This window comes from Toxorhynchites rutilus, chromosome 3 (genome assembly GCF_029784135.1).
Source record: "Toxorhynchites rutilus septentrionalis strain SRP chromosome 3, ASM2978413v1, whole genome shotgun sequence".
Classification (NCBI taxonomy): domain Eukaryota; kingdom Metazoa; phylum Arthropoda; class Insecta; order Diptera; family Culicidae; genus Toxorhynchites; species Toxorhynchites rutilus.
Genome location: NC_073746.1, coordinates 33,976,422 through 34,003,377, shown reverse-complemented (window position 1 = coordinate 34,003,377; position 26,956 = coordinate 33,976,422). Strand labels below are relative to the sequence as shown.

At 35.6% G+C, this 26,956-nt stretch overlaps 1 protein-coding gene across 1 annotated transcript in view; it reads left to right on the top strand.

Annotated features, from left to right (window-relative positions):
- Positions 1–5,014, top strand: part of LOC129773015 (uncharacterized) — a 22,111-nt gene extending 17,097 nt beyond the window's left edge. The window contains exon 4 of the mRNA XM_055776565.1: positions 4,885–5,014. Within this exon, the coding sequence (XP_055632540.1) occupies positions 4,885–5,014 (130 nt within the window). The remainder of the gene's footprint in view (positions 1–4,884) is intronic.
- Positions 5,015–26,956: the final 21,942 nt, after the last annotated feature.

Here is a 26,956-nt window from a genome sequence, read left to right as displayed (position 1 = left end):
CAAGCTCAAGCTCAAGCTCAAGCTCAATTTACCTTCGGAATTTAAAGTTGGAAAACCCTGTATTAACAGAAGCGTTTTTTTTAGAATAGCGCAAAATGATGAGTGTTAATATTCCTAGTAGTTTCAAGCGAACAATGTATGCATGCTATGGCAAACGCTTGTTTGGCGTTTGGATTAAGTTGTACGAACATGTAGCATGATATTTGATACTTGCAAGTGTTGTCATTTTTGTTGTTTCCATGCGGCGTCAAAGATATATTGATGTAGTTATGAAATGTGGAATAATGATGCTGGTGTAACATGTATATAATCGACTGTTGCCGAGTCTATGTCAATTCTTCTTCTTGAATGGCGTTAACGTTCCCTGTGGAACTTTTGCCGTCTCATCGTATGCATTAACTAGCGTCATTTATAAATACATAGTTAAGATTCCTTAAGCCAAATAACACACCTTGAATGTATTCCGAGGGGCAAGCTCTAGAATACGCGTGACCCCAGTGCAAGTGGAAGGAAATTTCTCTGACGAAAAATCCCCCGACCAGAACGGGAATCGAACCCGAACACCCGGCATGATAATGTGAGACGCTAACCACTCGGCCACGGGTGCACAATCTATGTCAATTGCGAAAATGAAATAAATTGCGACATACGATCAGCTAGTATATTGTTTTACGAGGGCAAGAATGAATCATCAATCAATTATCGTCAACTGATTCTACAATGAAAAAAAAAACTATTTCAGAGATTATTCTATTAAGCAGTTGTTTCGAAAATTTCACAGCATTATAGAATAATATCCGAAGGTATAAACAAGCGATTTATATAAAATAACAGCGTAGTTCTACGTCAACAATGCGGTCGTATCTTGAACATAACCTCCTATAATTTTTCATGATTAAATTGAGCATATATCGAGAGTTTATTTCGTTTTACACGGTTTTACATAGCAAAATCGGATATTTCATTCTACACGGTTTTATCGGGAACCTATCTTCAGTTTAAACCGATGGATATGTGTACAATGGTTTCAAATTGGATTGTTTGATTATTTATAAAATAAAATTTTAATTTCTTATTATGGAGTTCAGGGTAAATATTTAAGTCAGTTGATATGCAAATCTACCACATTTGGAAAATACAGTTGAAAGCGAAAAGATTTAAACAGTCTTGTTGAACAGTAAAATTCGCGTCGTTCGCGGTTTGGGTACAGTTTTGCTACAGCAGTTATTGCAATACATCGTAAGCTAAGCAGCACAAAGCTAGTTTGTGCTGTAAAAAGTCACAAGAGGGTTGTGTCCAAGACACGACCGCATAGTTGACGTAGGATTCCGTTAGGCTATCTGTTGATTTTGGATATGTTTGAAGAATTACATCGTTAAACTCTTTGATAATGATTTGTTATCCCTGAAAAGGGCCGTTTTGTTTGGTTGTTGGGTATTGTTTGTTAACAGAAGGACGGTAAACAGTCATTGGATGGTGCGTATCAGATAAAAGATACCGAAGTTGAACGAGATATGATGAAAACCGTCCTCTTCCTTCCTAGATGAGATTTATCCTGTATTATGTATGGATGAAATAAAGAAAAAAACTCACGAATGTAATATAAGATATTTACCGATACCGGACACAATTATCATTTTTTTAATTAAACAATTATCAATTTTTTAATTTAAAAAAAAGAAAACATATTTGAAATGAAAAGGGAATTTTCTTTCATAATTTTTACTTTCTGAGTGTTTATTCAACCCATGCGAATTTCAATTGGACTAACAACAATGGAAAGCATATGGGAAATCACTTTTTCTAATATTTCTTCACTTTTCCAATTTTTCTCGCCGTATAAACTTTCATTGAGTGAAAATAAACACAACAAAACAGACAGCTTGAACCAAACGGCCCGTTCTCAAGTGGGAACACACTTTGGTTTTTAATAACGAAAATTGAAATCGTTTCATATATCACGTCATTTTTAACACAACATCTATACAATTTTACACTTACACTAGTGTTAAATTTTTCACAATACACGATCGGTCATTGGTATGAAATTTCACGAAGCAACCAACAATAAAGTTCCAAATTTATTTTTTTTTACTAGAATTAATCGTATCACTCACTTTACTTACAATATAAAAATGTCCCCGACATGCATATATTTGCAATGTCGATTTCCCCCAGGCAGCTTGGTTTTGATGTCTCTGTTGGGGATCCGCCGCATGTGTCGTCAATTTCGACCAATCAGAAGTGGGTATTTCCGTTAGGATAGGGGTTGAGATTTGTCAATTGTTCGATAGTTAGTTTCATGACATATATTATTTTCGTCAATATAAAAAATTGTTATGGAGTGCCGAAATCGATTGACGCAAAAATTCCATCAATCCATCATGGAATGGCTGAGCAATAAGCGTTTGAAATTGGATAATTGCAACGATGTGCTCGATTTTCGATTTTCAATTTGTACCCCAATATGTTCCCGGAAGACGTAATCCTACGTCAAAATGAATAACGACTCAAACAGAATCAAAATATCAAAATCAAAGTTTGATTTTCTATTGTGATAAGTTATTTCTAACAAAATTCGGACGAATAATTATTGAAAAAGCATTTTATGAATGAACAATCCTACATAACTTCCCCCACGAAAGAGTGAGTGAACTGCTCAAAAGAACTAGTTCACTTAAGTGCACGGTTAGTAACTGAACGGTTCATTAAAGTGAATCGTTTTGCCCACTTCTTATGTGGGTAGCACCAATTTAATCATATAACTTAATTGTTCTAATGTTAAATCTTACTCAACACTCATCATAGGCATTATCATTGGGGACGAAATTCAGTATCATGCGTAAAAGGATTAACCTTTGCCTACTGACCACATCGTTTTCTATCGAATAAATAGACTCTGCTACCTCTCGCCAATAGACTATACCTCAGCTGCGACACTAACAGATGGGTGAAAATAAATCTCACAATAAGCGCACATAACGATGGTTTACCAAATTTACAGCGTTCTTCTTCTCAAAACAAACCGCAGAGAAGACGCGTTCGTTCTGGTATATTCATTGATTCTACCAGCCGCGAGAATGATAAGCTTGGTATTTACCGGGCTGCCATTGCTGTTGCAGTTTTCTGGATACCATTCCGAGGAACAGTAGATGCTTGCAATGCAATCCTTTGAGAGATACATCAGCTGGAGCCTCCAGTTATTTTTGCATTCGTTCCATCGTTTCGAGCCCAATGAAATGTGATACCGATATCGTTCTACCGCGCCAATACTCCATCACCATCACTTCAAACATCGCAAGTCATGTGCTGACGACGTCAACTTTTCACCGCAACCAAAACTTCCAGCATCGAAAAACAGTCGATAAGACGAAATCGTTGTTCAGAATCGCCTGGACGATTTTCGCCGTCGTCCGTCCGTGACGAGTGAAAATTCTATTTTGGCTTTGGTGGGATAACACAAACTGCTTCCAGCGAACATGTCAAATGCATTCACCCGAGATCCACATGTTGCGTTCCTATGTTTACAGATTCGCCGCTCCGTTCCAACCGAAGATGAATTGATACCAGATGCCACAGCATCAGTTGCTGCTGCTGCTGCTGCTGATGCAAAGTCGCTTCGCGTTCTTATGTTTGTTAGTCCAAAGTGGCGTAGCTTTGGCATCGTATAGTATCATTCGTCACCACAAGCAGCTGGTTATTTTCCCGGGTGTTTGTGATATTGATGAATATTTGCACAATGTTTGTGGTTCCACCATGGTTATGCCGATTGTATCGGTAACTTCGTGGTTATCGGTTTCTATCTGTACCGGTAATAGGGTTCTTTCAAGCAGCTCCAATTCCTAATTTATATTCGGGAAATACAATTGTGTTTTATATTTACTGACGGATCGGGGTGAATGATCTGTTTACGGTTGACACGTGAGTAATGACCCATGTTACAAGCACAGTAAAGCGAACCCCTCAACCGAGAAAATATACCATTCCATGGTCGACAAAAAATTCATTTATTCACATTTATTTATTGCCACAAGATAAATCGTTGTTCCGTTTTGTTATGCATTCTCTCACATATTTTTTTTCGGAATCTGAATAGCATAGTTTATGTTTGTATGAAGTATTTTTTCGGAGCAGTTGGCCAGCTGCGAGCCAAAGAGACTAAACGTTGTATTCCTCAGTTAGTGCTTGCAACACATTTGGAATGATTCAACGGGATCTGCTGAAAATTAAGTTGATATTGCAAGAAAAAATTCTGATGAATACATTTGAAAAACTTAAAAGATTCTTACTGTAAATCGATTTCCCGAAAGACTTTACCCGTTCCCCCTTGTAACACCACAATATGTCAAACGTCTCCTTCTGAAGCAGCTGATAACGGAAACGACGTTCAAACAGATGAAGGCCATCACTCATCGGAGCAAGTCATTGATCATCTCCAACTGCTTCGAAGCAAATACTACACATTCTACAAGCAAATCTCTATTGGCACTCACGGGAGGCAAAGGACATACAGTAACGTCGCTTGCTCCAAACGTTTGGCAGCCTTAAGACAGCGGTCCTTCTGCGAACCATTTGTCACGCAGTTTTAACATTGTTCTTCAAACTTGAAATCATTCCCTAAAAATCACCAATTTAAATCCGCTTTAGTCCTTCGTGAATCTACATCTGGGCACAAACTAAGCACTGCAGCAGCAGCAGCATCAGAAAGCATCTGTACCCGCTCTCATGCCGCCTCCGTATGAGAGTTGCTGGGATGGATTTCACGTTCAGCAGAGCTGCTGCTTCAGGGGAGCAAAAAAATATAAATAAAAGCGGAAGCGGATGTTTTATGTAATTGATCCTGTTTCTCGGGTTCCTTCCACTTGCCCACTCCGTGCACTATAGAAGTCTTTCCCAGTTCTCCGGGGACGATGGCGTTCCGAATAACACCTACCCTCGCAGCGGAAGTGACACGCTAGCTTTGCCGGGAGCCACCTTTCTGGAGTGGGAAGTAAGAGTGCTCTTCCCATCGTAGCAATAAAAGAGTGAAGCTAACGTGAATAAAGTCAGAATGTTGGCGAAGTATACATGTCATCGAGCCGTCCAAGGCACAGAAAGGAAAAAGCGACGGTGGAATGGTCTTTCGTCAGCTTCATGATGGACAATTGTGGGCCATGGCGGTCAGTGAAAAAATGGTCGCAGCTGTAATTTCGTGGTGCGCATTTGCCTGCTCTCAATTGAAATGGCAATTAGTTTGAGTAAGAGTCAAAACAAAGTTTCATTCTTCCAAAGTGGCTTATTTATTAGCTTAATAATGATTCATTTTCACATATTATTGTTTTAGTTTCTATGATGTTCATTCAGCATTTCATTCTACTTATCCAGTTTTATTTATTTATAATTATTTATAATAAAACAAATTATTTGGTGAGTTAGAAAAAAAATAACTATGCAAAACAACTCAAAATTCATTGCAAACACATTATTTTGAATATTAAAATTTATTTTTCTCATAAACATGTTTTTTAAACTCTCAAGAAAGTTATATGAATTACCCACACATTAGAAGAAGGGCACTGCGTTTTCCTAACAACAACTTTTTTCAAGTTGTGTTTGAAAAATTACTATAATTGTTTTACTCATAACGTTTCGTTTTACAAACATTTTTCTATTTTCATTCTTCAATAACAATGTCAATAACATGACAAACACAAACACAAAATAACATGAATTAACACACAAAAATGTAACGAGTGAAACATTATTTTCAGGAGTCTTTATTCAAAAATGTCATATAGTTCGGAAACTTACAGACAGAACAGAAAACAGTAACAACGGTCCAAATTTTAATAAGACTGTTGGTTACCTGGCCTTCTCCGATAGCCCGTCATCAGGCACCAACATCACATATTCCAAATCTGGCTAACGAACAATTCCATGGGAATGTTTGTGGCCCGAAATGCACTTCGCAATCAATGAATTAGAGCCGACGGATTTCCATTGATAATTTCCCATCTTGCATTGCACTGCAAAACGCTGTATGGTAGCTATCAGTTTATTGTATTCACATAACATCATTTAACAAGACAGATATTTTTGGTTCACAATATTCAATTTTCATTACATTACAACACAGTATTTATGGCACATTACATTTAACATTTAGATACATTAGGGTGCCGAAAAATCACCCAAGGGGGGTGTTACGGACAGCTGAGGCTTATCGCGAATCGAGTTAGAGATCCATAAGATAAGCACTATTTGAGATTATATTTAGAAAAGACCTCCAAGCGAGGTATAGAAACGTTTAGAAAGGACCAATGTAAGGCAATTAAAAGATGTAAGAGCTCAAGTGTTTTGTTAGGCTAGAAAACGCTTGTAGTTCGAAATTATTGCCGGTCATAAATTCAGAATGGACGAATATTTAAATAGCGTCCGGTAAACAATTTAATGCATGCATCATTTAGGATGCATTTTTATTACCCTTTTCCATCCCTAGCTGCGCTCAGCCAGATACACCAGCAGGGTGTAATAAAATAAAAGGATGTTATTTAGAGCGAAGGATGGAAAGGGGAAATCCAAGAATAAGATAGGCGCACCGACGAGGTGCTATAAACTTAAGGTATTTTCTTAGGGTAGTGCAGCCGTCTCAGACTGCACGTTACCATACGCTAGAAGAAGGGACAAGGAAGGTAGATGATCTAAACGAAACCGATATGTTATCGGTTTTCAAGAGAGAGAGAGGAGATGTTCCTCGTCAATCTTAGTTTAAGGAACCATGTATATATTGGGAAACTTTTGAATAAATTTTTTAGTATTGTAACAGAACTCACGCGAAAGCGTTAAAATTTTTCTTTCAATAGAGAAATTTTTCATGGTGGCTCCAGAGAGGAGCAAGTTTTTCCTTTTATTTAAGTACAAAATGTGTTAATTTGCGAACTCTTCTCGGCAGTGGATGCCAGAGGTGATGTTCGTGAAATCTTCTCAGCAGTGAATGCGAGAAGTGTGAATTTGTGAATTCTCAAAGGCAGTGGATGCCTAAAAAGTGCATTTCTTTCGTGAATTTTATCAAAAGGCAGTGGATGCCTAAAAAGTGTATTCGTTTCGCGAATTTTCCTAAGGCAGTGGATGCCTAAAGAGTTTATTATTTTCGCGAATTTTCCTAAGGCAGTGGATGCCTAAAGAGTGTATTATTTTCGCGAACTTTCCTAAGGCAGTGGATGCCTAAAGAGTGTATTATTTTCGCGAACTTTCCTAAGGCAGTGGATGCCTAAAGAGTGTATTATTTTCGCGAACTTTCCTAAGGCAGTGGATGCCTAAAGAGTGTATTCTTTTCGCGAACTTTCCTAAGGCAGTGGATGCCTAAAGAGTGTATTCGTTTCGCGAACTTTACTAAAGCAGTGGATGCTATATACACACATAAATATATGTTAATTCAAGTACCAGAAGGCAGTTATTATAAATATGACCAACTGCCGCAGCAGCACGTGGTCGTGGAGTTAGAAGCAAGAGGTAGCAGCAGTATCCTCGGCACAATCGGAGAGACCATCGCTAGAGATACCAGGAACTGTCAACCAGCGGAACCAGAAGCAAGCGGTGGCATTAGATGCAGCAGCACCAGCATTGGCACTATCAGAAGTGACAAGAACAATCCGAGCCAGAAGGTTTGGACCACTCAAGAACCAGTCGGCACCAGCAGCAGCAGTAGTATCCCAGCACCAGATGAGTTAATCGAAAAACAGGTATAGAATTAATCTATATTAAGAATTATAGGGGTTGCGATAGCAACCATGGGAGTTTTTAAAATAGGGGCCAAGAGAGCAAAGAAATGATAAAGGAATAAATTCGTACGGTCAAGTGAGCCAACATTAAAATATAAACAATAAAATTAGTAGGAATATGGAAAACACATACAAGATGATTACCACTAAATACTTCACACGTAATGTGAAGGGTCACTGTCACCTATGTCACGAGTCTGATGAGGAACAGATGATTTATTGTTGCGAGTGTGAGCGATGGTTCCACTTGAGTTGCACTAATCTAAAGCAAGCCCCTCTAACGGGTGATCGGTGGATCTGTGTCAAATGCACAGATCTAGAATATAATTATTCGAAGAAAGTGCGAATAAGTGACTTAATAGGAATACTCGCTACTAGCATATATCCTAGTGGGTGGGGAAATTATTATAAGGAGGATATGCCAACCAAGCCGCCTCCATTTAGGGTAATTAGTGAATTGCATAGGCGAGTAAATGGCAATTCTGAATCTGAGTTTAGAAACTCAGAGGAATGCCATCAATTAAAAATGCCTCCTCCTTGGAATCCTGATCTAGTTGATTGCAGGAGGAAAGGTAATGATTCAGATGACAAAGTATTTGAATCATCTAAAGTAACCAGATTAATTGCACCTCCTCCGTGGAACCCTAAGTTGGCTAGGTATATGAGGAGGAAAAATGACAATTCATCTGAGTCAGAAGATTCAGATGATGAAGACAAACTTGAAGTGATACAAGTTGAAATGAATGAAAAACTAGGAGATGTTAGTCCTCAGAGCGGTGAAGATGGCTGCTCATTCCCAGTGAGGAAAGAGCCATTTAAAACCATATCAGTCGCAAAACGCGAATCTGATTATGAGAATAGTTTGCCCGCAATAGGCAAAACGGGTATCATCACAGATGTATGGGCTGTGATAGAAGAAAATACGAAAACCTCCACAGAAAGAGGAATTATGGCGGAAAAGAAAAAACCATGCGTGATGCATGAAGTCAGGGCGGATGAGATATCTGCAAATAAAGAAATAGCGGATTCCAATAATGGAAACGCTAAAAATTTTAAGATAGAAAAACTATCTATCAACCTTCAAGATCCAGAATGGGAAAGGCCAGCTACTGGATTAATTAAGAATTCTGTTGCAACACTGATTGTTGAACAGAAAATAAAATACCCAACTGAAAAACGGTTTGAAGAAATAGAACCACCTGTAGCAGTAGAGGAAGTAGTCCTCAGAAATAGAACAAAAATATTAGCAAAATTTTATTTGAAGACGAAAGCCTGGCGTGAAGGTTTTAAAAAATTCCTTAGAAGTGCAAAGTTCATCCCAAAAATTGGGAGCCAATGTAAAACCAAAAGTGTTATCATCAAGATGGATGATTCATCACAAGATGCTAACATACAATTTGAAAACTCAACAAATATAGAGATTTGTGTTATTGAGCCTCCGAGGAAGGTAGCGCCAGAAATAACACCAAAGGAATTGTTTATAAATGAATCTTCATTTCTTCCAAGGAGAAATAATTCCCACAATAGAAAATCATATTCAGTCGATAATTATAGTATTGGAAATCTCGATAAATACTGTACCCCAGATTACCAGTATCCTCGACGTCGTATCAAAAACGACTTCCACTCTGTAACCGCGAGTTACACTATTGTACCATCATTAACGAAATATGATGAATATTCTATTTTGCAAAATTTGTGACATGTTGACAATATTTAGTCATAGGGCAACACATATAAAATAATGCGATCGTTATAGTTAAAAGCCATAGATTCGTATAAAATAGGACTACTTATAACCAAAAAAATTATGGCTCTGAATAACTTTCAAATCTTTAGAAGACTGTTTCCTAAGTATTAGGGGCGTCTATTTACCTGTATGACAACGAGAGCAATACATCTTGAGTTAGCGCAAGATATGAGTTCGGATTCTTTCATTATATGTTTCCGCAATTTGCAAAATTATGGCCCAGATAGGGAAATTATTACCGTAGATCAAAACTATAAACTCTCTAATATAGAGGTTGGAAAGTTTGTTTTTCAACGTTTGTAATATGTTGATATTCTTTATATCTATATAAAGTATAGAAAATCTTAAGCTTGATAAAATATAAAGACGAAAATCTTAAAATGGAAATTTAACAAAACTGTTAACTGAATTAATTAGAAAATATTTTTAGGCAAATGATTTGCTTGAAGTTCAGCAAGTGAGCTGCTGAAAGACTTTAATACAATTTAAGATACAATTGTTTCGTTATAAAATGGACCCAATAAAATGATAACTTGTAAGGTCCAAAATATCAATTAGAGCAAAAAAGAAGAGACTGTCTGGTCAAGCGTCAAGCATTTGGAATGCTCAAAACATTACTCTGATGGGTTAAAAGTATAGCAAGTATTCTGCTGAAAAATATACATTGACCACTAAAGAAAAAATTATGGCGCAGCAAGTGATATGCTGAAGCCAGTTTCTATACGAATGATTGGCTCAAAGCTCAGTAAGTGAATTGCTGAAAGGAGCGATATCAACTGTAAATTAGTTGATGGTAGAAAAAATTAAAAATACAGCTATGAAGAATTTGGAAGACTGATTTGTTAGCAAGTGGATTGCTTAACCTTCAGCAAGTGATTTGCTGAAGGGGTCAAAACCAAAAGTTTCTTTTTTAAGCAAGTGAATTGCTTAAAACTCAGCAAGTGGATTGCTGAGAGTAACAACATCACCAGTAAGTCGGTTGATGAAATACAGCATGTGAGATGCTGAAGAAAGATTTTTTAAACAAGTGGTTTGCGAAGCTCAGCATGTGAGTTGCTGAGAATATGATCAATGCATTATTCAAATGAATATTAAAAGCATAGCTTCCAGTCTTAACTGAGGGAAAGATTGGAGATGGTTAACTATACAATGTAGATGACATTATGAGTTATTTGAATACAAGTAACAGGAAAAAAAATTGAATGAAATTTTTAAATGTATTTCAAAGTATATCACACTATGAGAGCATGAGTTGCATGCATAAAGAAAACGACTTGAAAAAGTTTATGTGAGCTACGATCAGTCGTATTATATGATTAGTCGGAACAGTTACATGAGAACTGAGGCTTTAAAATTGGATTTAGTATTCAGAGACAAACTTTAATGTTAATACTTGCTGAAGGAACGGTAATTGTACTACCAAAAGATTAGCACATTGACTAATTATTTCAAAAGGATGTTTTGAGAAAAACAATATCAGCAATGTAACAAGACAACTAGCAAAGGGATGTTGGATTCAAGATTCCTTTCTTGGCAACGAGATAACTTAGCATTAAAATAGAACGTTGTGTTTGATGAAAGAAAATCTTATAAGAGAAAAGAAAATGTAATTTGCATTTCCTTTAATGGAAAATATTATATAACACTGAACCTCAATGAATAATTTTCCAAAAAGAAACTTGAAGTTAGTTTATATAATTAACGGTTATATCAAATTACTAGTGAGAGCAATTATTCGAAATTTACGAATGTTTACGATTAGTTTGCATAACTGTATGCAGAATAAAAATGAAACAAAAAATACTATTATTAATAAAACAAATAATAAGTTATGTTTTCTAGTATAAACTTGTAAGTGTAAGTGTAAGGAAAAGATAATAATGTGAGTGAAATCAAATCACACAATAAAACACAGAATAAAGCGATACAGCTACAGATGGAAATATGTTCAAGCAAATGTATATGATTTAGAACATGTAAAACGACTATCAAAAATTTAAATTAAAATGTAGAAAAGAATGATAATACTGAAGAATTTGGTAAATCTATGTAGTAGATTTACGGAGTCCGGAATGTTACGGACAGCTGAGGCTTATCGCGAATCGAGTTAGAGATCCATAAGATAAGCACTATTTGAGATTATATTTAGAAAAGACCTCCAAGCGAGGTATAGAAACGTTTAGAAAGGACCAATGTAAGGCAATTAAAAGATGTAAGAGCTCAAGTGTTTTGTTAGGCTAGAAAACGCTTGTAGTTCGAAATTATTGCCGGTCATAAATTCAGAATGGACGAATATTTAAATAGCGTCCGGTAAACAATTTAATGCATGCATCATTTAGGATGCATTTTTATTACCCTTTTCCATCCCTAGCTGCGCTCAGCCAGATACACCAGCAGGGTGTAATAAAATAAAAGGATGTTATTTAGAGCGAAGGATGGAAAGGGGAAATCCAAGAATAAGATAGGCGCACCGACGAGGTGCTATAAACTTAAGGTATTTTCTTAGGGTAGTGCAGCCGTCTCAGACTGCACGTTACCATACGCTAGAAGAAGGGACAAGGAAGGTAGATGATCTAAACGAAACCGATATGTTATCGGTTTTCAAGAGAGAGAGAGGAGATGTTCCTCGTCAATCTTAGTTTAAGGAACCATGTATATATTGGGAAACTTTTGAATAAATTTTTTAGTATTGTAACAGAACTCACGCGAAAGCGTTAAAATTTTTCTTTCAATAGAGAAATTTTTCAGGGGGAGTAAAGGAAATCGGGGTTTTCGTTTTTTTTTTATGCCGTCTTATAGTTTCTTATTCAGAATTTTTTGTAAAAAATAAATGAGGAAAAACCTTTCGCCCTTTTTAAAAAGTAGAGCGATTCCACGCAAAATCATCCGAAAAATAGCAAATATTGACCCCGCTCCAATTTTATTGAAACTTGGTACTTTTGATGGTAGCTACCTAGAATGACAATTTTCATTATCATATGATCAATTTAAATTACGATTGATTATTTTAAAAGGGCGTATTCAAGATCATTGAGCTTTCTTTCAAAAAATCGTAGCTCAAAATACAGATATCAGATTAGAATATGATGTTTGACAAAGTTGTTGGGAAATTAATGAACTATTTGGGAAAAATAATATTTCAACTGAACTGTTTAAAAATCTTACCTCAAAAATTGAATTGATTATTAAAATCATTTATATATCAAGCCCCTCTTCTCCGATATTTGAATTATTTTCAATGGAAAACCCTTTCACTTTAACAAATTTCGATGCAGTAGTGCCGTGGTAAACTCACCAACATGGAAATATGACTTTTTGAACTGAAAAGTAATTCAATGCAATAATTCAATAACAGCAAGTCAAAGTTAGAAAATTTTGCACTCTGCTTTTCTATTTTTATTTGTCGATTGTATGTCATCAAAATGTATGGTTTATATAATGAAGACATACATTTATTCCAATTTTACTTTAATTTGAAGTATAATCTCCGAAAGAACGATTTACAAATAGATGCACTTTCCACAAGCAGCTTTCCACAATTGGCCAAAATCATAAATCCGAACTGAACTATACAAACCTTAAAACTTCGAATATAGATCGTTCATGTGGGAGGAAGATTCAGTCAGTATAAACATGACCGCCTCTGTACCTATATTAAAACACATCGAATACCAATTCCGAATCGACATGCGGACTGACTGGGGACAGATTACTTTTCGCCGATAAGAGGATGGACAATGCTTCTAATCCATTTTTGGTGCCGTCATCCTTCGAGGAAATAGTGGTCGTTTGAATTCATCAGCACAGTGAGAGATGAATGAAATTGACCCGAACGAACTTCCGATGAGTGTCCTTGGCTCCGTTCTGCGATGGAAAGGTGGCTGATATCGGCCTGATGAATGAGGTCTGAGTGTTTCTTTCATTTGTCTTCCTGAATATCGTGGGTGGAATGGAAGAAATCTCTAGTTAGCGAGATGGAAATTGTCACACTCTCCCCGAAGATGTTTGGTACATTTCGATGAAAAACAGTAATTATCGAACACGATAATTAGGATAAAAATTGATTCTTGTTTGTATTACTGACTGATGATTTTAAACGAATGCGATAATGAAACGGATCCAGCTTGTTTAGAATTCTCAATACAAATTATTCCAGTGCAAAGAACGTTGCTGAAATAGTGATTTGATAAAAAAAAAAGATACAAGTTAACACCGAGATGACTTCATTATCGCGCAGCGTCAGCATAGCCACCCATAAACATCATCACAGACAAAGTGCAGAAAATCATAAATTAGCCACCCAGCGGACAGGCGGGCGATCGAGACATAAACATAAACATTGACCAGACGAATTATCGAGAACGGAACTTTCCCAGGAAATCGATAGCATGATTTTATCATGCTATTTCACAACAACGCATCACCAGATCAATATAAATAGAGCAGGGCCACGATTGTAAAGTTAGTCTTAAATTAGTCTTAGTCTTAAATTAGTCTCAGTTTAGTCTTAATCTTAGTTTTAAGTAAAAGTAGAGCATAGCTCTAAAATAAATAAAAAAAATTTTCTTTAAGTTCTACGAAAGAAAATTAACTGGCGCCCGAATAGGGACCCAGAGTGTGCAGTGATAGTCATAGTGTGGAATCAAGTGTTATGAGTATTACAACGTTAAAGTGAAGTAGTCCATATCACAAGCACCGGAATAGTACAACTGTTAAAGGATTTGTACATCCGGACTATCATCAACCGCTTAACCCAATCGCAACAAGGCAGCCGTACGTAACGTTCCTGAGTAGCTGGTTTATCCTGAGGAAAGGGATCCAACGCGACGTACTGAGAAGGTGAGCAACACACTCCAGGTTCCTGCTCAGCAGATTCCATTCGCACCCGGCGAAGCTGAGATAAAAGGTAGTAATAGGACATCGGTAAGGACCATCTGAACACGCGTACCGGAGCTTGCTGAGATCACCACTGATAAAGGATTGGTGGCCAGAAGTACGTTGTCCCGCAGTCTCAAGGAGTACCCTCGAGATGTTCAGGCTAATCATGTAAGTCAAATAATTTTTTTTTATTATAAATATACCGCATAAAGCGAAGTGAAATATAAATATACCGCATAAAGCGAAGTGAAATATAAAAATACCGCATAAAGCGAAGTGAAATATAAAAATACCGCATAAAGCGAAGTGAAATATAAAAAAAACCGCGAAAAGCGAAGAAAAATAATAATTATCAAAATAAAATTATACCACACAACATGACAAAAATTAAAATAAAAATATAAGGAAATTAAATAAGAATACAAAAATACGAAACAAATAGAATTAGATAACGACCCTCTTTAAATAAAGAGGAAGAATTATTTTAAACAAAGAAACGACCTTCTTTCAATAAAGAAGAATAATTATTTTAAGGAACGACCTTCTTTTACTAAAGAAGAAGAATTATTATTAGGAAGCGACTTCTTTTTAAAGAAGAAGAATATTTTTTTGTTACTAATATTTAAGGAAAATTTTTAACTTTCAAAATTGATCCTGACAGCATTGCCGACTTATTGCAAAATTTCCATCTTAATATGGCTCAACAACAAATTCAGGATCTGATCAATCGAGTAAATGCACTCGAAAATGCAAGACCAGGAATCGCATTCCAAGAGTTGGATTACAGTGATCCACCACTTTTCCTCCAAAACGCAGACGGAACACCCGTTAACCCAGAGTCTATCGAGAAGCTATCTGATTTGGTGAAAGATTTACCGATATTTAACGGCGAACCAAATGAGGTCAGCATCTGGATAAATGACGCTGAAGGTTTAATCAATCTTTACAAGCCTCATCATCAAAGTACAACTGATGAAAAAAATAAGTTTCATATGGTGTGTAAAGCCATAAGAAGGAAAATTCGAGGTGAAGCGAATGATGCTTTAGTAGCATCAAACGTTAACATAAATTGGCTATTAATTAAGAAAACACTTTTAACATACTATGGAGAAAAGAGGGATCTCGGTACTCTCGACTATCAGTTAATAAGTTCGCATCAACATGGTCAAACTCTTGAACAATATTATGATAAGATCAATAGATTGCTCTCACTTATTGCCAACCAAATTAAAACAGATCCTCGATTTCAACATCCTGAAGCCTCTCGTGCTATGATTGAGAATTATAATGATAAAGCTATCGATGCTTTCATCCGAGGTCTAGAAGGAGATGTAGGAAAATTCTTGAAAAATTACAAACCTGATTCGTTAGCAGCCGCATATGCTTACTGTGTATCTTTCCAAAATGTAGAATTCAGAAACCAATTAACAAGAAATAGAACTCCAACATTCGCTAGTGTCCCAAGAAACCAAATTCCATTACCACCTCCTATTCCTCCAAAAAGAAGACCTGAAATTACTAATTTCAGATTACCCTTTATACCTCCACAGCGACCGCTTCAATATAATAGACCTTTCCAAAACAATTATCCACTAGGACCTCAACGATATCCTAATAATCAACCAATGGTACCTCAAAGAAATAATTTCAACCAACCTCCTCAACCCCCCAGAAATCCTTTCAATCAAGTCAATAAACCTGAACCTATGGAAGTAGACCCTTCCATTAGAACATAACAAGTCAATTACAAAAATAGGCCCCAAATTTCTAATCAATTTAAACCACCACTAAAAAGACCCCGAATGTATAACATGAATTCTGTGAACCAACCTGAACTTGAACAAATAATTGAAGAACATAATACAGAAATACCCGATGAAATGGAACATGAACAGCAAATCAAAGAAATGATGTCTAATGATTCTACTTTTGAACGCTATATGCAACAATGGGAACAAAATGAAAATTCGGAAGATTTCATTGAAGAAAATGTTGAATTAAATTTTTTAGGCTAAAGTCAACATTACCATATTTCTTATATTATGGTAATCCAAACAAACCTTTGAAAATTTTAGTCGATACTGGATCAAATAAAAACTTTATTCACCCTCGCTTTACTCAAATTGCACATACCGTAAAAAACCCCTTTACAGTTTCATCAGTCGGAGGAGACATTCTAATCAACAAATACTCACAAGGTAAGTTCTTTTTACCATATTCTAATATAATGATTAAATTCTACCATATGAACGAGTTAAAAACATGTGATGCAGTAATAAGACATGATACATTAAAGGAACTCAAAGCTATAATCAATACCTTCAAAGAGAAATTGATACTTCCAGGAAATTATGAAATACCTTTGTTACAGCATAAATTTCAAGAAATAAACAAAATTCAAATCAGGAATGAACACCTGACAGCAGAAGAGAAATCAAAATTAGATATATTTTTAGGATAATTTCAAGATTTATTTCAGCCACCTGATGAAAAACTACCGTTCACCACTAGAGTTAAAGCTGAGATCAGAACAACAGACGAGAATCCTACCTACAGCAAATCATATCCATATCCACAGGCATTAAAATCCGAAGTGTGCAAACAAATAGACAAACTTCTCAAGGATGGAATTATCAGACAATCACGGTCCCCATACAACTCACCAATATGGATAGTACCCAAAAAAATAGACGCATCTGGAGAAAGAAAGTATAGAATGGTAATAGACTATCGACGACTCAACGCAAAAACAATCAGTGACACTTACCCAATTCCAGAGACATCTGTAGTCCTTGCAAACTTAGGTGCAAACAAGTATTTTACAACTTTGGATTTAGCATCCGGATTTCATCAAATCCGAATGGCTGAAAAAGACATTGAAAAAACAGCCTTTTCTGTTAATAATGGTAAATACGAATTCGTTCGTATGCCATTTGGTTTAAAAAACGCTCCCAGAATATTCCAAAGAGTAATGGATGACGTTTTACGTGAACACATTGGTAAAATTTGTTATGTCTACATAGATGACATAATAATCTTCGGTAAGACTTTTGACGAACACCTAAAAAACATTAAGACAATCTTCGAAACATTACGAAAAGCAAACTTCAAAATACAACCAGACAAATCCGAATTTTTGAAAACTGAGGTTGAATTTCTTGGATTCATTGTCTCAGAAAATGGACTTAGACCAAATATGAAAAAGGTCGAATGTATTCAAAAATACCCAGAACCAACAAATTTGAAGGAATTACGAGCATTCCTAGGACTATCAGGATACTACAGGCGTTTTGTCAAAAACTACGCAACACTTGCTAAACCGTTGACAAAACTTTTAAGAGGGGAAGATGGCCATCGCCAAATTCCTAAAAATCAGTCAAAAAACTTTTCGATCAAATTAGACGAAGAAGCGCGACAATCTTTCAAAACTCTTAAAGAAATTCTATCTTCGGAAGACGTACTCACATTCCCAGACTTCGAAAAATCATTCATTCTCACGACCGATGCATCAGATAAAGCAATTGGTGCAGTATTATCACAACAATTTCCAGAAGGAGAAAGACCCATTACTTTCATTTCCAGAACTCTTTCAAGAACCGAGGAAACTTATGCGACTAACGAAAAAGAAATGTTGGCAGTTGTTTGGTCCCTTAACACATTAAGAAATTTCATTTATGGAACAAAAATCAAAATTTATACTGACCATATGCCACTAACTTTTACGTTATCCCCAAAAAATAGTAATGCAAAGCTAAAACGTTGGAAAGCATATCTGGAAGAGCATGATTATGAGTTACACTATAAACCAGGAAAATCCAACATTGTAGCTGATGCACTATCTCGAATCCAAATTAATTCATTAACCGCTACACAGCATTCCTCTGATAATGATGACAACTCCTATATCCCATCTACAGAAACACCTATTAACGTATTCAGAAATCAATTAATTTTCAAAATCAATCCAAGATCTAGTTACGAAATGAATATTCCATTCGAAAAATTCAAGAGACATATATTTTGTGAACCACGTTTTACAGTAGAATTTTTAAAAGACAAATTAAAAAGATTTTTAATACCAGGAATAATAAATGGAATTCTAACAGATGAACCAATAATGGCAACAATACAAGAAATATACAAAGAAAATTTCAATTCACAAATTGTAAAGGCACGATATTCACAAACACAGGTTACAGATATAAGTGAAGAAGAACAACAATTAGAAGAAATAAAAAATGTCCATAATTTCGCTCACAGAAACGCAAAAGAAAACGTACTACAATTAATAAAGCACTTCTATTTTCCAAAGATGAATAAATTAACTCAAGACTATGTAAAAACATGTGAAATTTGTAAAACTGAAAAATATGATAGAAATCCACAAAAGTATATCCCAGTTAAAACTCCAATTCCAAATTATCCAGCAGAAATTATACATATAGATATTTTCGTTTACAATCAAAATGCATTATTTATATCATCCATTGACAAATTTTCCAAATTTCTAAAAATTAGACCAATCAAATCAAAATCTATTGCACATATCAAAGATGTATTAATGCAATTAATATACGATTGGGATGTACCCGCACAAATTGTAATGGATAATGAAAGCGCTTTTGTATCAAATGTAATGGAACAACAGATTAAAGGATTAGGAATAGAAATATTTAAAACACCAGTACACAGATCTGAAACAAATGGACAAATAGAAAGATGCCATTCAACAATAAGAGAAATAGCTAGGTGTATAAAAGCACTAAATCCAGAAATAACTATAAACGAATTAATACAACAGGCAGCCCATAAATATAACAATTCGGTTCATTCAGTCACAAATGATACTCCACATAATATATACCAGGGAAGAAATATAAATAATTTGCCATTAGAAGAATTTAACAAACAAAGAGAAAAATTACACGAAAGAATAATCAAACTTTATAAAGAAAAAGAAGAAAAATTACCACAGAACACATATCCAAGTTATACACCAGATACATATGCTTACGAAAAATCAAATGATATATCTAAACGAAAAAGTAGGTACAAAATAATCAAAATCAAAGAAGACCATAACACACATGTAATAGACATATATGGAAGGAAAATTCACAAAGCAAATTTAAGAAAACCCTAATTGTAAATTCTTTTCCATCTTTTCAGACTCGCCATCTGCGTGTCTATTGTTAAACCGATACTGCAAGTACATGACCTCACAAACAACCCACTAGCAATTATACCGTTAGGAGAAGCTAAAATCAAGATAGGTTACATCAGGATAATACACCCAATCAGTTTACTAGAAATAGAAAATACAATAGCAGGCATAAACAGAGAAATTCAGAATCACCCTTATCCAAACACATTGTATGAATTGATTCAGATAAAAAATTATAAATTGTATGAAACATATTTAAAATTAAGACCCAAAACAAGAAGGACCAAAAGATGGAACACGATCGGAACCATATGGAAATGGATAGCTGGAAGCCCCGACGCAGAGGATCTACGAATAATCAACAGCTCGATGAACGCCCTAATACTCCAGAACAACAAACAGGTGATGATTAATGAAGCCATCAGTAAACGCATCCAAGAGATAACAGACGTCGCTAACCAAATATTAACCGTCGAAAGCGAAAGACTCAAAAACCACTCCATGGAAATAAATCAGCTAGTACTCCTGTCAAACCTCGATTCACTACAAAATCAAGTTGAAACATTAGAAGAAGCCATACTCATGGCAAAACATGGCATTCCTAGCAGCAGAATATTATCGATGAGAGATTTTCAAACAATTACCACTTTTCTGGACAATCACAATATTTATGTCGCATCATATGAAGAATTACTTTCAATGTCAACACCTCAAGTTACCTTGAACAACACACATATAGTATACATGTTGAAAGTGCCCCAAGTATCAACAAATGCGTATGAGTACAACTATATTGATTCCACTATCAAAAATAGCAAACGCATTTGGATAAAACAAAATTACCTTTTGCGAAATCAAACTCATATTTACGAATTAGAAAAACCATGCGAAAATCCAGAAAATCTATATCTCTGTGAAAGCTATTTTCTTAAACCGACATCAGAATGTATTCACAAACTAATCCAAGGCAAGCATTCAAATTGTACTTTCGAAAAAGTCTACTCCACAGGATTAGTAAAAAGAATCAGCGAAGCAGTTATTCTCATCAATGACGCTAAGGTTGAAGTGACCTCCAATTGCAGCAATTCAACACAAGTACTCGAAGGAAGTTTTTTATTACAATTTGAAGATTGTAACATCTATATCAACGGAGAACTTTACGCCAATCTCGATGTCAATATTCCAGGACGACCTTATCATCCCACAACAGGTCTAATTGTTCATGAAGCGCATATCATTGATTCACCTTCAAATGATTATCTTCAAAACTTAACACTCGAGCATAGAGATACATTAGATACTCTAAAACTAAAAAATGAGTCATTACAGTAGTCATTGAATTTATTCAGTTCATTGGGAACTACGACAATAATCCTCATCATAACCGCAATAGCGATATTTTTCTTTCTCTCCAGAAGATCAACCACGAAAATTCAAGTTCAACTTCCAGAAGAATCGACACAAAACATCGCATTGAATGAGCTGAAGTCAGCAGAACCAACGATCGAATTATCGGACGAGCGGAAGAAAGAAATCGAGAATTTTATTAATATGCCATCACCATTCCGGACCGTTAATCAACTTTGAGGACAAAGCGATCAAGAGGGGAAGAGTTAACACCGAGATGACTTCATTATCGCGCAGCGTCAGCATAGCCACCCATAAACATCATCACAGACAAAGTGCAGAAGATCATAAATTAGCCACCCAGCGGACAGGCGGGCGATCGAGACATAAACATAAACATTGACCAGACGAATTATCGAGAACGGAACTTTCCCAGGAAATCGATAGCATGATTTTATCATGCTATTTCACAACAACGCATCACCAGATCAATATAAATAGAGCAGGGCCACGATTGTAAAGTTAGTCTTAAATTAGTCTTAGTCTTAAATTAGTCTCAGTTTAGTCTTAATCTTAGTTTTAAGTAAAAGTAGAGCATAGCTCTAAAATAAATAATTTTTTTTTTCTTTAAGTTCTAAGAAAGAAAATTAACTTACAAGTGAACTCATACTACACCACATGGCGAATTCGAGCGAAAGAAAAAGTGTGTGAGTCTTCATCTCTGTCATATATGCACAAAAAAGTTCAAAGTTGCATTTTTAAACCTTGGTGTTTAACACAAAATTGATCCGTTCTCATTCAATGCAAACTTCCTGTTGATGGTCCTGGCCAGTAGTATTCAACCTTTTTTCCGGAGGGGCCACAAACCATGTTAGGCATGGTATCGCGGGCCGCAAAACAAAAATAAATGTATTACGAAATTATAACCGGCGAGTAACAAACATTATAAAAATTCAAGAATGAATCTCTCTAGTTCAAACATTTGGCAGCATTGACAAGCTCCAAGGAGTGAATGCTTTAACTGAGTGAAGGACGTGGACTTTCACCAATATTTATATTTTTGTGTATGAGTTCCAAACATCATACGCACCAGATGGGTCAACCAAAGAAGCCGCATGTGGCCCGGCCGGCTTCTCTTAGCCATTTCATCTTTCTTATCCTTCCGCATCTCACATCGGATTTGTGTGAATTAAATAGCCTGTTTTCAAGGTTATTTTTTGGCTATTGCAATAATTTTTCGAGTCAATAAGTAGCAATCAAATTTCTCTTGGACATTATATATTTTGTATGAAATGATTATCATATCATTTCGTTAATCTGAGATCAGAATTATTAACGCTTAAGAAAGGAATGGATTCCTACTCGGAATTACGCAGCAAAAATAATGCCTTTTCCCAACGATTGAAAACGACGATCGATTGCAGCATTCGCATGCAAATTATTCTATAACTCTGCTATCATCAATATGAGTTCTTTGAAATGGAGTTGGAAACGAATCTTTCTGGTTGGATAACGGGTGAAAATTCTGCAGCATGAACGACGGACTTTTTTATGGTACACTACTACTACTTTTTCTTTTCAAGGGACTTTAAATTATGATACAGTATTTAGTTGATGATAATGGGAAGCTGAGTGATAAGATCTATATGAATGCCAATGCGACCTACATTAGAATATAGAGTGGGTAAATTCAAATTAGCAGCAGGTGAACATAATTTTTAAAAATATGCTTGGTCTCATCGAAACCAGTGTTTTATGAAAGAGAAAAAGATCAGTTAAACTTCAGTAAATTATCTTCCTTGTGACCAAAATATCGGACCCTTTCAAGAGTGACAGGGAAAAAATCAATCAAACAACAAACAGTACTCGGATTGAGAATGGCATACAATGGTAACTGGCTTACGATACGGTTAAATGAATTTGTTGTTAACCACAAGAAAGACGCATAAACCCAGTTAAGCTGAGAACAATCTCCACCAATACGGAACTAATTCACTGAAATTCATTGATAAAAGAATCTAATATTCCATCAATTTTCTATCGATCAGCGTAATAAGCCATGTCTTTCCACTTTCAGAATGTTGGAAGCGATTTCATTGAATCAAACACATCATCGTCTTGATTGAACACACTTTCGATGGCATGTTATAAGCGAAACTCAGTTCATACAGGTAAGATGGATGTAAAAACGTCACTCTTCGATCTCCTGGTTTCCCCCGAAAATGGCTTTCGCATTACATGGCTGTTAATGTCTGGCGTACATGTGTTTATCCGGTTGAGTGGGATCGTCAGTGAATGAAGTTAAGGGTCTCTAGCAAAAAAAAATGCGTTGATGAATGACAAAGTTGTACACTAAAACATAACAGCATATGACAAATGAAGCGAGCACAAATTGTGCTGTGTTTTGTACAAACAGTACTATGAACCAGCATTCTCTAGTGCCAATCTGGTTATTCTCTAGAATCCTTACATGAGGAAGAATACATAATTATCTTTGAAAAGAAAAATTTACTAAAATTCAATGTCATAAATAATTGAATAATGTTATAAATAATTGAATAATAATAGTGGTGACCATTTTGGATTTGTATTTTTTTTTGTTTCACTAGTCGAGATCTTTTATTTGATCCCCATATTGAAGCGGTTCAGTGAAAATATATAATCCACCATTTTGTAGCGGCCGCCATTTCGGATTTTCTGGATCATGGAATACGCAGTTTTATAATGACAACAGAGATAAAGATGTGTTCCAAATTTCAGATCAATCGATCAATAGGAAGGGGGTTAAATTTACATTAATGTGGGTCAGCGCTACAGACAAAATTACAGTCATAAAGTTACAAACGGGAGAAGCTAAATAAAACCGTTTAAAAAAATCACGTCTGTGATTTTTGAATAAATTATGTAAAAATACTTCAGCCTTTAAGAAAAAATATGAAAAATAATTAATCAAGAGTTAATAAATACAAATGAAACACAAATTTCTGCATTACTCGAGAATTCAACAAGCAAATGAAACGAAATTTGCCATGTGGAGGTTTTAGGGTGCTATAAATGATTCTATGGTGGTTAGATACTCCTCTCCCTCCTTAAATGGGGGGCTGCCATACAAATGAAACACAAATTTCTGCATTACTCGAGAATTAATCAATAAAATGAAACCAAATCAGGCATATGGAGGTTTTAGGGTGCAATACATGATTCTATGGTGGTTAGATACTCCTCCCTCTCTCTTAGGGTGGACTGTCATGCAAATGAAAAACAAATTTCTGCATAACTCGAAAACTAATCAAGCAAATGGAGCCAAGTTTGGCATGTGAAGATTTTAGGGGCACGGAACGTTTCTATGGTGAATAGACACTCCTCCCCCTCTCTAAAGGGTGAAGAGGGGAGGGGTCTGTCTTTATTCTATCATATTTTCTGTATCAAACATTTATTCCATGTAACGGAGAAACATGTTATTTGTAAGTGGTTGAAAAATCTTGAACGAGAATTGTGTCTGAAAATAATCTGACATTTTATGATGAGTTTTGGTAGAAGTACTAGAATTTTTTTAGTAAAAGGTAAATTCAACGGGGTCGATTAGAAGATCAATCAATGAACAGTTCTGCGATTGGACTCATGAACTTGCGCTCAATAAGAAAACGTGAATGTTTGAAGGTATTGATAACAAAAAACAAATTTTGGGCGGGACGAAGTTTGCCGGGTCAGCTAGTAAACAATAAAAAACAAATACAATCAATTATTATGAAAAAAATCATTTTTTTTTTTTGCAAGCATAATACTCTTCCAAGAAAAATAAACTGGAATCGGTAGAGAAGTTCAATAGTTTTGATTTAAAAAAAGCATTTTACTGTTCAGAATTTGAGTCAGTGACAGAAATGATGTTCGGAATATAAGACAAATCTAATTAAACATATTTTTAGTTTTTTACCATGAATATGTGTTTATAAATCAATTTTATTGTAGTCAAAAATCAAATTAATTTCAAGGAATTTAAACAGAATGTTCTGCCGACGCTCTATAATCGCGATTATTTTACATGAAAGCGACTTTCAAATTATTATCATACATTTTTAGCAGTCAAAAAATGGAGTGTTGTCACAACTTCGCAATTGCCTCCAATTTGGCCCTAGTTTACATTATTTTGAGAAGTTTGTGCAATACAGCAAAGGTCAGACAAAATGAAGCAAAGTTATATTTCTCGTTGCCTTCCATGCATTACGCTGTTCCCTCAGGAACCCGATAGGTCGTCAAAACATTCAAACAACTGTTTTTTTAACCATGAGCAGCAAAACTCCGCCGTCAGTAGTGAACATCATGTTGTGGAACAAGCAGGAAAAAAAATTAACATATGTGTTTTCAACATATCCCCTTTCATCGTCTGCTGTCCCTTCGAACGCTATGGTGGCAGCAGAAGCTTACTGTATGAAATATTCAATATCTGACATCGTTTCGAAGGAAAGCTCCCACACGTCCCGCAAAACTTAACGGTGCCAAGTCAACAACAACGAAGAGACGTTGCAGTGGGGAGATGTGTAAAAAAATGAAAACCTTCACACTCGCCAACTCAAAATTCTGTTAGATCGATGAGAAAAAATGAGAGTAGGACGCAATTGGACACTGAAAACCAGCGTGATTTTTCTAGATTGATGGTGCCTGCTTGTTTTTATTTTTGTCTTATCGAACAGTTTTTTTTAAAATAATGTCGCCATGAAATGTAAGCGTGATTGGTGTGTACAGGATCATTATTATTTGTAATACGAATTGAAAAGAGGAACATGATTGGGGTTTTCGAGTAATGTTTTTATTGACATTTTTATTGGTGTCCAACTCCAACTCCAACCAGTTTTAATGTGGCTAATTTTTATCTCCATCACTTCATCAAATGGAGTGCTTTGAAAAGGGATCTCAAGTGGAGATGAACCTACAAAAGCACTTTTAATTGCAGTGATGCGCAACATGTGCCCAACGGTTTTCCTCCGCCAACTCAACTTATTTTCTCACTGATCAAACCTTGCTTTAATTCCTGCACAACCTCCACAATTCCATGAAGCGGTCGTCACTCTTCTCGAGAGGGGGTATGTATTCTTGTTTGCTCCCTGCGGTCATCCACTTCGGGGTAATTATTCCGGTTGGTCTGGTTTTACGAATTTTCCTAAGTCGGCAACTCGAAACTATGAACGGCGCCATAAAAAAGGCAATTAATTTCAATTGCGAGTGTTTATATGGTTTTCTCTCGCAACCTAAGTACTAATGTGTCCGAATCGGAGTATTTCTCGAAATTGATGTTGAGTTGACGCTCTCTTAGTGGATGAAACAGAATGCAATAAAATGCATTGGCGAACAATTCATGGTCGAAATTAATTAAACATCCTTCGAAAACGTTGTAGCGTTTCATTTTTGTACATTTCCAACATCATCAGCATAGAGATACATGCAGTGAAAATCTGGTACAAACACTGATGCTAGTCAAACGTTGATAGCTTAAACGAGCAGTATTCTCTGCATGAAACGAGATACAAATTACATTATGCCGCAGCTTGATCGAAACGACCTCCAAAATGAATTTTTGAGAACTATGTATGACCTACAAATTAGAAACTTATTGTAATTCATGTCAAATTCCGGGATTCATGAGATTGTCAAGGAGTGAGAATTTTTCTATATGGTTATATACCGTTTTGTCTCATATTCCGAACACTTAAGCTTTGATGGCCATTAAACAGTGTTTCATTACTCAGAATGATACTCTTTCGCAAAATTAATTTGACTTTTGGATACAATAGAGCTTTTATTTTCAATTTGACAACAGTAAAATTTATTGACAAATACATATTCATGGTGAAAAACTAAAAATATGTTTAATCACTTTTGTCTCAAATTCCGACACTATTTTTGTCACTGACTCATATTCCGAACACTTTTGTCTCAAATTCCGAACTGCAAAAATTAAATTTTTTTTCTAAATCATAACTTTTAAACTACTGGACCGATTCATATGATCGATATATCAAATAAAAGTCAATTAGCTAGTTTTTTTTTGTAAAAATTTTA